Raw genomic sequence first — 16,496 nt, 5'->3', positions numbered from 1 at the left:
AGCCTAGGGATCCACTGATACCCAGTTGTTTTTTTTTTTTTAGACCAAGTACAAGTTAAAGCAACCAACTTAATAATAATGCAGTGTTTGCTCTACAAAAATTACACTGGCCATAAAAAACAGACAACTTCTGATTGGGATAAAAGAAAATATAATGGGAGGCTGTGCAAATTTGAAAACTTTGTGATAAACACAGCACTGCCACCAGCCCTATTGAAGGGCCACAGTCTACTGCATAACTTACTGTAATACAGTGGTTTTTAGCCTTTATAGGAGCGCAACCCTCTGTGAGGATGAAATTATTTCACAACACCCATCCAGAATGGCAAGTTGGGGATGGCATAATACCACAGTCGGCAATTTAAATGTTTAATTTAATGAGGGTACATGTTCTTACTTTAAACTGGCTACTGTCTGTGGCTTCATCCTGTCCTCTGGTAGACACACACATGCACAGTTGTAGAGGAGCTGCTGGCCTCAGTGTCCAAGTCCACAAGAATTCAACTCATTTTCATACACAGAGCTCATCAAACTCTTAACAACATTTTTCCCCTTGTTCTCAACAATTCACCACAGTCAGCATAACGAACACCGTATGGGTTTATTGGGTGAACTGGACTAGGCAGTTTGACCACAAGTGAAGACGTCACATTTCTGTGTATTGTTGTTTGTCTTGTTCAACAGGTGTTTGATTAATTACCCTCTTTGTTACTGTTGGGTTTTATTGCACTTATCGAGCATTGTTGTCGCAGTAAAACCCTAACCACTGTAGCTCATCATCTTGCCTGCTATGTGTGTGCACTCATAGACACGCTGTGTCTGTCAGAGATGGAGCAGAAAAGCAAAACTCACAGTCAGCTCTACTTTTGCTGTTGTCACTTATCCTAAAACATTCTCAATCCACTGAAATTTCTTCTCAACCACCTAACGACCGGCTCAGCCAGCATGAGGTTAATGTAATGCAGCTGTTAAGTGGCATTGGTGCGTAGTATCGGACAACTTTTACAAGTATGAGTACAAATGCTAGAGGGTGGTATCGGACCCCATATTGGTATCGGTGCATCCCTACTGAGGCCTCTTCCATTGCTTTGCATTAAATTTTGTGTTCCTGTTCTTGTCCAACACCAACAGTATGTGTTATGTGTTTCATTACACTGTTGTATGTTATAGGGAACCTAAGAGACTGAGCCTGGACATGAAGGCTTGTGTGTATAGTATTGGTGTTATACTGGCACATTGTTGTATTATTTGTGTCTGATTTCTCATGTATGCTTTGGATAATGATCACAGTCTGTCCTAGGTAGTGGCTTACTGTGCTAGTAGAGTGAACTTCACATTACTGGAATGAAATTATATGTTGCCAACAAAAGTAAGGTATGTTTTAGTCAGATATAGATGATTTTATATGTCCTCGCTTCCTATAAGCAGGACGGGCCTTGTGTCGGCTGGAGACCAGTCTATTTTGGAGGTGGTGTTACATAAAAACTGTTGCTACATCTTGTGTTTTTAGTAAGAGTTGTCAGTGGTGTTGCTGCTGGTGTTGTTTGTTAGCTAGTTATTTCTGTCTTTGAGCTAAAGAGCTGCGTGCCTGTCTGTAATGCTGTTGGCTCAGCTTGGAGTGTTGTCGCTATGGTAGCAATGCAGAGTGGTGCTGAGGCTATGATGAATCTGTAACATAGGATGTAGGCAATTGACAGAGAAACAGTAAAATGTCTCTAATATCTAACTAAATGCATTTTTATATCTGTGCATGCAATTGAGACTTTGACTTCCAGTTTAATTTTCCAGCTAGGCTGGAGTCAGATCACTAAATAAGGCAGGTTACCTTTGGTGAACAGGGGAACTTAATTTCATGCCTTGTCTACACTCCTTTAGAGGTGCAAATATAGTAGTTCACACATCACGATATTGGAAGTTATTCTAGAGCTTGTAATCAGTTAAATTTTCCCTTCATCACTGATGCTTGAACTGTTATGAAATCCAATCAAATTTACTGTGTAGCGCTTCCAATTGTTTGGGGGAAAAGACTGCTAAAAGCTGTGGGTAGATTTTTTTTTTTTTGGTCAACCTTGCCTCAATAAAAAGCATGGTGATGCACTTCTAAGAAGGGTATATGCAGCGATTGCATGCAAAACATCTGATTTTCATGAGGCTGTAAGCAGCAGGGATGATTCTTACCTTTAGTTCAAGTGCGAGGTCACAGCAGGTGTCCTTCAACCAGAAGTGCTACACACACTGACATCACGTTGGCTAACATGTCATGAGTGAGCTGACCTCTTACTTAGAGTGCAGGAGACAGACACAAGCTTACACTCACACACTCACAGGCCTGCTTGGTTAGGGTTACCCTATAGGAGACATCTTGGAAATAGGCATCTATGTGTGCACAAACATAGATTACACAGGCTTGCTCTGTATGTGTGTATATAGAAAGGCTCCAGTTGTGTGCATGTGCATGCATAGCTTATCTGTAAACCTCTAAGGAAATGTTCAAATATCTATATATCTATCTGTGTTCTCTAGAGGTCTGTAGAGATTTTTTGTGTGCCAGTTGTCATTATCTCTGTCTGTTTAAATGTGTCTGTGCATGGTTTGACCATAAATTCTGCAAGCAAGGCCATTTGTGTGTGGGTGTGTGTAGCGTTAGGGGGTACCGAGGCCAGATGCAATGTTCCAGTGCACTGATGAACTGTGACAGTTTCTACCAAGCCCCTCTTCTCCTCCTCCCATCTACTCTGGTTTCTTTTAGTGTCCTAATGCCACTTCTTAATCCTCTCTTCTTTTGACTATATTAACTATGCTCAGACTGATTGGTGGACCAGTGGTCTGTGGCTGTTGCAAAACATAGGACATAAACCTCCTCACTTGTACTCCTCTCCCCTCTTTTTACTGCTACGGTGTTACTGTTCTTCAGATGCAAGTTATTCTGAGCATGGGAGTTGGAGTCAGCTTTTTCTCCCCCCTATTTTTGCTCTCTTTTTCTTTTTTTTCTCCCTTGTGCACGTGCAGCAGGACAAGCCCAGCGTGAACACTAGTGGGGAGAGATGTCTGTACTACTCAGTGACTCACTGTTACACCTACTCACTCTTATTGTGTTTGGATGTTTGTTTTTGCTGCTGTGACTATGAGCATGCAGTGTGTGTGTGTGTGTGTGTGTGTGTGTGTGTGTGTGTGTGTGTGTGTGTGTGTCTTCATGCATTGTAAAGTTTCTCTGTGCTTATGTGGTTTAAGTAGGGCTAAATATAGTGCTGATGGAACACATAGAGGTCAGCCCACTGTCATTCCAGCCCTGCCTACTCCTTTAGCATATCTACAGTCCACCTCTGTGTGTTGACTTTTTAGGTGATGTAGTCTTTGTCTGTCCTGTCTGCCCCTGCTTCCCATAAACCATCCATCTAACTCTCTCCACCTTCCAGTCCTCTCATGTTTACTTTCACATTATTAGGCTTTTCAGCATGCTTTTTAACTGGCATGACCCGCTTTGACCCCAGATTTGCAGGAGGGCCACACAAATTGTGATTCCCTTTTACAGTATTGGCCTGAATGAGGCAGATTGGTAGCCAGTGTCCCTGGTCACTACTAGATGGATATTTTTTGGCTCCATTACACCATTTGACTGTCACTGCTGAAAAAGCAAGGACATGGCTTGTTTGTGTTTGTGTCACTGCAGAAGTGGAAGTTATTCAGTGGGCTGCATTTGAAAATCACATCTGCCACTTTTGGGAGATGTAGGTTACAGTATTATCAAGAGCATCAAGTACACTCCATCTGTAATCTGTTGAGAACAGAACGTGTTTTGATATAGACCATTTACTAATGGGGGCTTTATGTTTAGATTCAGTATGTTTAGCAATATTGCAGATTTGTTTGTGTGACATCCTTATTGATGACTACACAGTTAAAACACAGGCAACTGCCCAAGTAAATTTATCTACTCTTGTTGTTTGGTTTATGGTGCTACAGGAAATTTTATTCTGAAATCTATGATCTTGTGTCTATTCTGCAACCACTTTAAGTCAGTTTAGTAATGACTTATTGGTATTCTGCTGTATGGGTAATAATACTGTAATTGTGATTGGATTTTGTATTGGAGTACTTGAACCAGCAATATTCTTCATGCACTTGCTTTAGGAAGTGTGTGCCCTCTTTCTTTCTCTCTTTGTTCTGTCTCCCTCTCTCCACTCCAACTCTCTGCAGCCATTTAATGTTTATGCATGCACAATTGAGTAATGTGCTTATGCATACAATAGTAAATGTTGACTGTTTGTCTAAGGCTCCCAGTGCAGTGGTTAATCAAAAACTAATGTCCACTCTCTCTGGGAGACACAGAGCAGTGTATTTCTCTCAAAGAATGGGTTATAGTAACACACTCTGTTCAGTCAGTTAATGCAAAGCTATGGCCTAACACTGTATGTGCCGTCAACACCACAGCCAAACATCACAAAGCATGATGTGCTCCTGAGTCATGACTTTATCCTTCCAGCACTTCCAGCAGTACCATCCTCACATTTGAAGCCCCTGCAGTGCTGCGACACTGTACAATCCAGCTAGTGTCATACTTCTGCGATAGTCAGAGTTGATTCCTGAGCTTTAGTGGGTAATTTGGAATGAAGGAAATTTACACCAAATAGAACAGAACTCCCCCCCAGGGTAGAGAGCGCAAACTGTTGTTATTGGGTCACAGTTGAGACAGCAGTGACTCTCTCCTCTTTCTGTAACCTTCCTGCAACTGCATTGTAATGGGTGATCTACACAGAGATTGTCTTGTGAGAGTAATTTAATAATGAATATGTCAGCTTATCTGTGTCTGGAGGCAGACGTTTTCACACACTCCTCAATGTGTAACAGCATTCTGTACGTTTTGTCTAATTGGCAGGAGGGTCACATTTATTTTCAAACTGTTTGAATTGCACTTAACTGTCATGGGATATTTAATCTGGCTTTCAGTAGCACTGCAGCTGATGTGGATCCCTTTTCTTGTTGGAACACAAAGTGAACCAGGGCCATTGTTCAATACTGAGCAGTTATTGCACTCAGTTGACATCAGTAATTCCAGGTCATGTTAAAACTCTTGATGGCTGCCCTTTAAAAACCACTACTGGTCTCCGCGTGTTAAACATAGTCTCCTCTTTTAGCCAGTCACCATCATCGTGATGAGAATACTATCGGCTAAAACGAGGTTAATGTTGTCCAATGGGTCACATTGGAGTTGGACATTTGGCTCAGTCTGAAAAATGTGATCATCACTGTGTTATTCCTGGCCGCTTGTGTTTTTTTGCTGTAGCATTTCCTCTCATTGTCTCATTTTTTTTGTCTGACTCTTTCACCTCACTGTCTTTCACTCCATCTCTCTCCATTCCCCATAGATCTTCTAAAAGTTGTAGGAGTGTAGTACCTTTTGTTCTCCTTGTCTACTTTTCCACTTCTTGTGCCTAATTGGCATTGAGTTCTGACATTTACACTCTTAGTCCTCAGTGGTATGGCTCCCTTTCCATCGTGAAACAGCTTATTAGTTAGAAAAGTTTTCTTTTTTCATCTTTTGTCTTTCCTCTCTCAGGTTCATTTTTTTACTTACCCTGTTGAAGTAACTGTATCCTGTTTTCAGAATTCTTATGGGCCATCATAATTGAGTACTACCATGAATATACTGTTAAAACTCAGGATGCCAACACAATGGTTCAGTGTCTGAGAATTGTCTTAATGATTAAGAAAATTAGCTCCAAAAGAGGACATCACCCAAGCAGTGCCAGCTTGGTAAAAATTGCCCTTATCCCCAGCAGTGGACAGCTAAGTCCACTGGTCATGCACAAAATCAAGGACTGCTGGTTGGTAGTACTCCTAAAAGGCCCCATCATCCTTCTGTGACTGACTTGGTAGGGATGAAAATACCCTGACAATAAGCACCGGCTGACACAATATGGAGGACATCGGCTCTTGGCTGAGTGGTGCCGGATTTCCACTGGCCATGTGTGAGATTACCTCACCTCTGAGATTCTATGCTGTACTGACTTTGTTAGTGAAAGAGTAGAGGGAGTAAGAAAACAAAGAAAGTAATCCCCCCAAATTTTATATGTAAGGGACCACATACAATATTAAACATAAATGTTGCCATTTGATGTATTGTACCAGAGTTATCTTAAATTTAATTGTCATTTGCAGTCTCTTGGCTGGTCATAACCAAAAGCATAATCACATGGTTATTAAACTCAAAGGCTATTACATTCCTGCCAGGGTTAAAGAAACTCTGCTGGCTGGTAGATTTGGCTGTTCTTGGTGCTCTTTTACCAACGCCAGCACAGTGAGCCTTCTGAGCAGTCATGTTTAGACTTGTTCGGGCTGTCCAACAGTTTTTTGGAAAGAAAAATTACTGTCACTGAAATATTGCTTGGTGTAGGATTTATGACACCACTCCCACAAGATTTATCTTAAAGACCTAGTGGCGCTATAAGCACATGTTCAAATGTACAAGCACATGCTCACACACCCTTTGCTCCCCATGTGTCTTTTCTCCACATCCATCTGGCCAGCTGTGTGCCACACCTGTTAGCAACTGGAGAGGCATTAAAAATAAATGCAAACCACTTGAGAGAAGAGGAATTCAGCCCTGTCTGTTCATTTGGAAGAGAGTTACTTCTGTTTGTATGATAGATAATGATGGTGTTCATAGAAGTGTGGGAGGAGCAGGGGTTGTGAGCATGCTGGTATTGTCAGTCAGAGCCTTATTCCTCCTTTTAGTGCCTGTCATTTATTTTCCCACTATATCATTGTCATTGGCTGTATTTAAAAAAAATTTTTTTTAATCCCACTCCTGCAAAAAATGGCACTTATCATTGTGCGTGTATGTGTTTGTCTCTTCGGATTTAGAGCAGCACAAAATCTCAGCCTCCTTTTGAAAATGCAAATAGGTTCTATTTGTGGCCTGCTCCTGTCAGAGTGGGTGAGCATATTGAAGGAAGTTTTTGTGTGCAGTTATACGAGTGTATGTGTGGCATGTGGCTGCATCTTTGTATGCATCGTGTATGCACATGGTGTCAGCTCGCTTTGATGCGTCAGTTTAACACAAAGTGTCCTTGCCTTGGCTGTTTGCATCTGTGTCCTTGGTAACTGCAGTGTGTCAGTATTGACAGCACGAGAGATATGTGTTTAAGGAAGGTGTGCATGACTATGCGTGCCTTAAATACTAAAATATTTCACATGGAGTAGAGGGGAGATGGGGAACAAATAAGAAGACTGTGTGCTAATCTGCCGTCTCCGTTAATGCCTGTATGTGTGAGGTGGACAGATTTATTTATTTATTTTTTGCGTATGCATATTTATCAGAGGTCTGTATCATGTTAAATTGTGCAAGTGCAAATAATTCCCTTCTTTCACAATTTATCTTCTTTCTTTCTATTTTGGCTTCTCCCTTCCCACATTTTCTTCCTGAACCTTCTCCCTAAACTATTCCTCCTCTCCCCCTGCATCTTTACTCAGGAGAAGAACAAGGACAGGGACAAACGTTTCCGTCCGCTCTACGACATCCCCTACATGTTCGAGGCCCGTGAGTTCCTGAGGAAGAAGCTCATTGGTAAAAAGGTAAGGATGTTACAATCTCTCTTCTGGTCTGTGTGTGTGTGTATCAGAATGTGAATCAATGTGGTTGCCCCTAATCAGCTTATAATTAGTTAAACAACAGCTCTAAACAAGATTCCCCCAGTGACTACACATGCTCCAACACTCTTCTACCGCTTACTGCTAGCCAAACACACATTTTTGAAGCCCTGAGTGAGAGAGCTTTTTCCATCCCTGTCTGAGTGAATACCAAGTACTCCCGGTAGATGCCCTTGGGCTTGGTATTGGCCAAGATACACCCATTAAACAAGCAATGTTGATTTCCCCCTATTGTGTCTATTGATCTACCGGGTCTGTACACCTTGGGAGTCTCAGTGATTTATTGTTCAAAAGAGACTGCTCAAGAGACAAGTCAGGTGTTTGCAGAAAGAGTACAACAAATTCAAAAAAGGGCCTTCACACTTTGGAAGATGCCTCAACATTAAGTTTTATTTTTTAACCACTGGTGGAAGAAGAACTCGGGTTTGTTACTTAAGTACAACTAGCAATACCACGGTGTAAAACTACTCTGTTACAAGTAAAAGTCCTGCATTCAAAATGTTACTTAAAGCTATAGTATGTACCTTAAGGTAGCGCTAGCATGAAACTCGAAATAAATCCACTCTGCCCCACCCAGCACTCCCTCCCCCTGCTCTACTACACTCCCCACACTCCGCCACGCTCTGCCCAGCTCTTCAGATATTTGCCGTTATGAAAGTACAAGAAATGAGAATGTAGCAAAACTTAGTGATCATCCAGAACTAACTGAAAATCTGTGATTGGTTAGAGAGGTCAATCCTGCTCAAAATCTTTTAGAGGCTAATATCTGCACTGCTGCCAGTGCTGTTCAAATGAGACTGGGTCACAGGAGGCTTTGGCAGCACCTCTCCACATTAATTCAGGTTTTGGAGGAGATTTCTACAACAGAAATATTTGAAAACAGTTACATACTGTAGCTTTAAGTACAGAATAATTAGTACCAAAACATACTTCATTTACCAAAGGTAAAAGCACTCATTATGCAGAATGGCACATTTGACCTTAATGTGCATCATATTATTGGATAATAATCATTGATGCTTTTTGCATATCACATCACATTTAATGTTGCACCCTGTAAAGGTGGAACTAATGTTAACCACTTTATATGCTTAAAATGTGGAGTGCTTTACCTACTGCTGGGTTGCTGGTGAATTTCTCACCAAGGATCAATAAAGTATTATGGTTATTCTGTATTTAGTTGTATTAATCTGATTCTGGAAAGTAACCAGTAACTAAATTTATCAAATTTGTGTCTAATGTAGTGAAGTCAAAGTGTGAAGTAAGAGAAAATTGAAATGCTCAATTGAAGTATGTACACTATAGCTCAGAATTGTACTTGAGTGAATGCACTTTGTACCTCTGTCTTTAACGTAAAAAGCACATTGCTGATGGAGAACACAGATGTTTCAGCATAGCTGCGAAGCCTCTATGATTTACATCTGCCTGAGGAGAACCCAGCACTTAGCTAGAGAGCACTTGAGACACACACCGATGCTTGAACATCTGCTTTTTTGTGCTGGATCGGAATAGAAAAACTATGAATTGTGGTTTGCTTTGAGTCTGAGAGAGAATAAAACACAATGTTTGAAAGAGTTTAGGTATTGTCCAGTTTATGAACATAGCAAAACATTGCCGTTCACATCATGGTTTCACCGTGCGCAGTGGGATATTGTTTTGTCTTCTGTACATCAGTGACATGATGCCTACACTGTTGTCATTGCCTTTACAGTGGTGATTTTGCCTCCTCCAGTGGTAGTAATGGAAGGAAGACAGGCATCTGTGGCTCATAGGCACACCCAGAGCTGTTATTCACTGCTTGAATTGAATGCTGGATTATGTTTTTCTGTTTAGCAAACTCGTAGCACTCGTCAGACACCACATCATAATGGGAACCATGCTGGAAAGGATTGGAGTCTTTCTTGCAAAAATCTGCATGAAAATGCAGTTGAATGTGCAGATTAATGAGGACTCAGGTCAGAATAGTCTATTTATACATTGACTTCCTTAGTCTGAAGTTATCTCAAACTCAATTTTGTTTTGTAGCTGTCTCCCAAGTATCAGGTTTTGGAGCTTAGACCTCTACAAATTGTTTCTCTGTCTTTTTATCAGCCTGTTTCTGTTGGGCTACAAATGTACGCAACAAATGTACAGATTTCAGGGGTCTAAACCACAGCACACAGACAACAGATGGAAAAACATTCCCATCGTCCACACTTTAATAAGTGTATGGTGTTAACAAAACATTTGCGGTAAAACCTGATGAACACAAAAACATGCACCCACTCAAAGCCAAGAGTTCCTTTTGGCATTCAGTACAGAAGTGAGATTCATATCCCTTTCCCAGCCTTTCATCACAGTCACTTTAATCATCCTCATTAATGTTTTTTTAATGACCGAAATTTCAGCCGTAAGCTGACATTTGACAAGTGAAGCAAGAATAATGATTCTGCTGTTTATTTGTTGTGTTTGTCTTTGGGGATAATGAGAGTGAGTGTAACGTGTGTGTGTGTGTGTGTGTGTGGTTCAGATTTATTATACCATGCCTCATATCGGTCTATATGGTGAGTGTAAAAGGTACCATGTTGGACCCTTTTTAGAATTCCATGCATGCGTTAAAACACAGTTGCAAGTGTTTTGTGTATGTGGTGTGAGCACATGCATTTAGGTGAGATCATAATATATATGGACATTTAGAGCCTGAAACATTCCTGTATTTCCACAAGTAAATCCATACCATGGTCTCCTGGGACTAGTAGCTGTTTTGTCGTGCTAGCACCAATGGCATGCTGCCCGAAGAAAGCGAAATAATAATAATAATAATGGAATAAAATCATTCAATACATATGGCAATATACTCCAGATCAGTCTGTGCTGTTTTTATACCCAGTTTGATTACAAAACATTACTTGCTTGGACTCTGGGTTGTTTTAAGAGTCAACTCAGCTAAAATGTTTATGAGCCCGAGGCAAATTACTGTTTGTAGCATTTATTGTTCAGGAAAATATGCGTGATTGTCTGTGTGTGTCAAAAGGAGTTAGTGTCTTAACTGTGGTAAGAGTATGTTTTCACTACAATGCTTCAGTGGCCCTGTTTAGTGCCTACATTAAAATGCCTCCTTGATGATCCAGTCACACATGGATTGGTCTGAGTGCAGGCGGGTGCAGTGTATGACGTTGAAAGATTTGATTGCTGAAGTGGCATGTGATGGTCATCTGGGGTCTGTTTGTACAAATGTGTGTGTGGTGTGAATGTACATGCAGCCCTTACCACCTAATCAGTGTTTAATATGTGAACAACAAACCTTCAAAGAGCAGTCTTTTTCTTTTTTTTATCATTTTCTTCAAATTTGCCTGGATCTGGCTTCACACTTCCGTTCTTGGTCATTAAGCTATATGTATATCGGGGGCGGCTGTGGCTCAGGAGGTAGAGCGGGTCGTTTCCTAACCGGAGGATTAGCGGTTCGATTCCCGGCTTGTCCAGTCAACATGTCAAAGTGTCCTTGAGCAAGACACTGAACCCCCAGTTGCTCCCGGTGATGTCACCGGTGTGTGAATGCGTGAGTGCTTGGGAGTGCGAATGGGTGAATGGCCGAATAATGTGAAAGCGCTTTGAGTGTGCTGTAAAAGCACAGAGAGGCGCTATGAAAGTATAAGACCATTTAACCATTTACCATTTATATCTATGAATACAACATGATAAAAAGAAAGTAAACCCTCTTTCAGTTCAGTGCTTTTATTTATCAGTGACTAATTAAAAAAACAATTATGTGGACTTTACCAACTTCCATAAACAAAAAAATAACCTCAGGTGGCGACAAAAATACAACAGATTTCATTACATGGTTTTCCAAAAGTAAGCCAACATTCCGAAACCAGGTGGCAAAATAAAAGTACTTACTTCCACGATCATTAAGAGAGTAATCGGCAGCCAGGTATTACTACTCAAATGCACAGGATTGGTCATTAAGAAGTGTGACAACATATAAACTTTTGGTGTTCTGGAGCACTGAGGTGTGTATCAACATCATGCCAAGAAAAAAGGACATCTGCCATGACCTCAGAGAAGCAATTATCTCTGCTCATCAGTCTGGGAAGGATCACAAGGCAGTCTCCAAACAATTTGAGATTCTATAGTGAGAAAGATTGTTTACAAATAGAAAGTCTACAAGATAGCTGGCATCCTTCCCAGGAGTGGGTGTCCCAGCAAATTCAGTCCAAGGTCAGATCGTTTCATGGTCGGAGATGTAAAGTAAAACCCACGAGCTACGTCACATGACCTGCAGGGCTCTGTAAGTACATTAAATGTTTATGTTCATGACAGCACAATTATAATGAGACTGAACAAATATGGGTTTCACGAAAAGGCATCTAAAAAAGCCCCTTTTTTCCGAAACCAATATGGCAGCAGGACTTAGGTTTTCAAAACTGTGTCTGAACAAACCACAGCAGTTGTAGAACAATGTCCTTCAGACTGATGAGTTATGTGGTCTTCATGCACAGCATCATATTTGGTGGAAACCAAACACAGCATATCACCATTAACATCTCACACCAACTGTCAAGCACAGCGGTAGAGGGGTGATGGTTTGGGCAGTCACTAAGGTAACAGTGAACTCCGTTCTTGAGACAGTCGTGAGCGCATATGTCCATAAGCTGGACCGAATTTGAATCATGCAACAGGACAACAATTCCAAGCCTGTAAAAAAAAAAACTAAAAACAAAAACAAAACAAAAAAAAATCCTTACCCCACTGAGATGCTGTAGCAACATCTTAAGAGAGCTGTGCATAAATGAGTGCTCTCCGACATCAGTGAACTGAAGTGGTGATGTATAAAAGAGTGGGCCAGCATTTCTCCAAAACATTGTGAAAGACTGATAAACCTCTACGGAAAATGTTTACTTTAAGTTATTTTTGCTAAATGCAGTTGAGCATGTTACTGAACTACTGGGTGTACTTTTATTCTGCCAACTGGTTTCTGAATGTTGGTTTACTTTTGGGAAACAGTAACTACATACTGATTTTTATTTATGTAAGATTATTTCTTTTTCTCTTTTTTTTATTTGTTTACAGAAGTTAGTGAGGTCCACAATATATATAAGACACAAACCAATATACACCACTGTATTCCTCTATATTTGATTAGTATTGAAGTTGGGTCTCCCAAGGGTGTGCTTATAGGCTCTTTGAATTGAGTTAGGTTTAAGCGTAGAGCTCTTGCCCATTTGCCAGCAGTACAGCCTCCTACCTTCTCGCTCAGTAAAAATCAATACTGGAAGAGTTCTGGAACATTGTTTCCCTCCCATTCCTTTATTGTTGCTAAGACATGAGGCTGAAGCGTTGAATTAAATCCTCTGTCACCACTTATTGTCCTTTTTAAAAATAAAAAATAAAAAATATAAAATAGCAAAGATCAAAAAAATAAATGAGAGATATTTGAAGACACTTGCATCACTCATCTGCTGCCTTGGTAACAAAAAAAAAAGAAGAGGTTTGGATGAAATGACCAAAGGATAAATGTTTATTTGTGAGCACAATATTTGATCCTCATGGGTTAAATGTTAATCTGTGCTACCTTAGCCTGCTTGAATTTTAAAGTTGGATATAGGTGGATGCACAGCTGTACAGATGCATGCTGCACTCCAACAAGGAGAGGAGTTTAGTCGTCCCACTTACTGTCATCCTGTCTCTGAACACTAAGCTCTCTATAGAGACAGATTCGGAGCAGTAGGCATTAGTGGAAGACTCTAAGACTGCTTTCCTCGAAATTCTGCTCCAGAGAGTTCTGCTTTTATCTTTTACCCCTTCAGTCTGACACAAACCAAGACTGAGATTTTTCCTGAAAATGGGGTGTAACTGGGGCTTGACCTGGGGGATTTCAAAGTCTCAGATTCCCCATGGTAAAATGGAAGGAGAACCTGAAACCCTTATAAGGATATGACTGCAGATCTACTGTTGGATCACAAAAGGTGCATCTTTGCATTATTTAGCTCAAACATTTAACAAATCACAAGACTGATTATCAGATTGACCTATGGCCATTGCTGTTGACAGCATTCTCTTCTAAAGTTCAAGAAGTGCGCAAGAGTGCAATACATTGCATGAATTTTGTAATCACAGATTTTCCCTCAACTACACTGTGTTGGACGTGACTAAGCACTAACTGAGTGTCTGTCTGCTGAGCTAAAACTCAAAGCTCTCATGCAAGCGCTCTGCTTTAGGAGAATAAAGCTACATTAAATGCTTTTTTCTATTAAACCCCCTATTTCCCATCTCTAAGGAGAGCATGGTGCTTCTGATCTTTTGTAAAGCATAGCTAATATCCATGTTCAAAAGGCTACCTTTTCTTTTTTTGGCCCAGTGGAATCTCTGACAGCTGAGTGGAACTGGTGCAACACCTGCTCTGGTCTTTAACAGGACTTCACAGCTACAGGCTTTGATGAAATCTTGTCCGGTTCACAACATCTACTCAAACAACCAAACATCCTTAAATGATTTCATGTTGACAGAACTTTTGAGTTTCCCAGTGATTACAAGACTTATGTTAGATATTAGAACCACCAAAGTTAATTACTACTTGTAGAAATTAAAGTGATAGTTACAGTATATTTGCTTATTTTGACTTAAGGCGGCGTTTAGGGATATATATCACTATCACTATCAATAAATAATTCATTTTACCTTTTGCCAAAAAACTCTTGTGAATCATTCCTTTAAGGCAGGCTAAATATGCACCTCAGGGCCTTTCTTTTTTTTTTTTTTTTTTTTTTTACCTCTGTCACTCTACATCTGTCTGTCCCCCAGTCTCAGATATCCCCACCCCTGTTGAAATGGCAGCACTTGCATGGTGACATAATCCTGAAAAGCTTGATTTGGCTAACTTTATAAGTAGTGCTTCTTGTGTGCATGAGTCTCAGCCTCAGCAGAAAATAAAAGTCCTATGGAAATGTTGCATTAAGCCACTTATCAGGGTTGAGCACATTCGAATAATCCTGTGTGCTCGAAGTGGATCCTGTTATGCAGCTGCTTGTGTAGTACTGTTGGCACCGGTTTCCCCTCTTTTTGGTGTGCCTGTGTGTGTCCGCGTACTGAGAATGTTATGTGTGTAATGTGACATTTGATGTGGTGTCTATTTGTGAGAGTGAGACTACTTTTGGGGGGGCTTGAGGTGTGTGCAGCAGAGCAGATGTGTCACCAGGTCTCATGATTGAAAATCCAGATGGGGCTTCTTCTTTTGCCGCCTCCACTTGCTTCTCTTCCTGTCTGTATTGCCCTGTCCCAGTCTGAGGTTTTTTCCTCCCAGCATAGCTCACTTCATTAAATGATATCCAGCTGTGACTACAACCTGCTAAAACACATCAGCAACTAAAGCACCTTGCTCACACACAAACGTTTGTGTTACCACACTTTCTTACTTCACTTTCCCTCTTGCCATTATCACATCCTGTTTCTTATCTTTATTTGCCCCCTCATTGCTTAAAGATGTCCAGGTCTTTTTTGTTCAATCCCAAATTTAGCTTGTGACTGGCTGTTGTCCCTGCTGCAGTGTGAGGCTGCTGCAACACCTGTATGAATACATGTCTAATGTCCTTTTTGAACTGGCTAGGTGTAGCATTCTTTACCTGCACCCGATGAACTGTGGTTATATACCCAGAGAACCCTAACAGTGTTGAATGCACTGTTTGATTACAGAGCGGTTTGCACCAATAATCTCTTTTCTACTTTCATTTGTTGGCAGTTCAGAGTAAAATATTGCAGAAAAGAACTCACTTGTGGAAGCTGGTTGAAATGAAAATGTGTAGGTGACAGGTGCTTATTTCAGTTTCAGGCCTAAAACCTCCTACACTTTAACAGTGTAAGCAGCCTTGCACTCTGTTCCTGTTTGAAAACCACTCATGCAGAGCCCTTGCAGGGCTGTGATTACTGGCACCTTTGCCTCAAATGAAACTTGTTTTTGCAAGCAGAGTATTTGTCTTGCTTTATATTGCTTAAATAACTTTTGCATACATGTACAACTTTCTTTGGTCTCATGTGGAGAGTATAAACACACAAACGCTCATGTTATGAGCATTTCTGTATACTCTTATACAGAAACGCCAACAGATATCACACATCACTGAGTGTTTCATTTTTCACACAAACTCTCATTATACATACATATATTTTACAAACATGATTTTTTTGGCAGAGTAAACACGCTGCTTGTCACCTCAGCAGAACAAAAACATTTAGTCTAGCACTTCTCCTGCTGTCCTGGTCCCCCCCTAGCTCAACCCCTGCCTCTTCCTCTCTGACTCGCATGCCTCTGGGGGATTCTTATAGATAGCTTTGTCTTGTCAGGAGATCTGTTAGATGGCCTGTGGAGAATGGGCCTGGAACTCCTCTAATATACAGTGGGGCAAATAAGTATTTGATACACTGCTGATTTTTCAAGTTTTCCCACTTACAAAGAACGGACAGATCTGTAATTTTTATTGTAGGGACACCTCAACTGTAAGAGACAGAATCTACAAAAAAATTCCAGAAAAACCCATTCTTAGATTTTTAAATAATTTATTTCCATTTTATTGCATGAAATAAGTATTTGATAGAATACAATAGAAAAATAGAACTTATTTGGTACCAAAACCCATCCATCCATCCATCCATCCATTTTCTTCCGCTTATCCGGGAACGGGTCGCGGGGGCAGCAGTCTAAGCAAAGATGCCCAGACTTCCCTCTCTCCAGACACTTCCTCCAGCTCCTCCAGGGGAATGCTGAGGTGTTCCCAGGCCAGCTAAGAGACATAGTCCCTCCAGCGTGTCCTGGGTCTTCCCCGGGGCCTCCTCCCGGTGGGACATGCCCGGAACACCTCCCTAGGAAGGCG

At 40.9% G+C, this 16,496-nt stretch overlaps 1 protein-coding gene across 3 annotated transcripts in view; it reads left to right on the top strand.

Annotated features, from left to right (window-relative positions):
* The window catches only part of snd1 (staphylococcal nuclease and tudor domain containing 1), a 202,697-nt gene that overhangs the window by 29,998 nt on the left and 156,203 nt on the right, over window positions 1–16,496 (top strand). For all 3 annotated transcript variants that reach the window (XM_020599455.1, XM_020599456.1, XM_020599457.1), the window contains exon 11: window positions 7,474–7,575. In XM_020599455.1, the coding sequence (XP_020455111.1) occupies window positions 7,474–7,575 (102 nt within the window). The remainder of the gene's footprint in view (window positions 1–7,473; window positions 7,576–16,496) is intronic.

The sequence above is a fragment of the Monopterus albus genome, unplaced genomic scaffold (assembly GCF_001952655.1).
Source record: "Monopterus albus unplaced genomic scaffold, M_albus_1.0 scaffold41.1, whole genome shotgun sequence".
Taxonomy (NCBI): Eukaryota; Metazoa; Chordata; class Actinopteri; order Synbranchiformes; family Synbranchidae; genus Monopterus; species Monopterus albus.
This window is presented reverse-complemented; position numbering and strand designations above follow the sequence as displayed.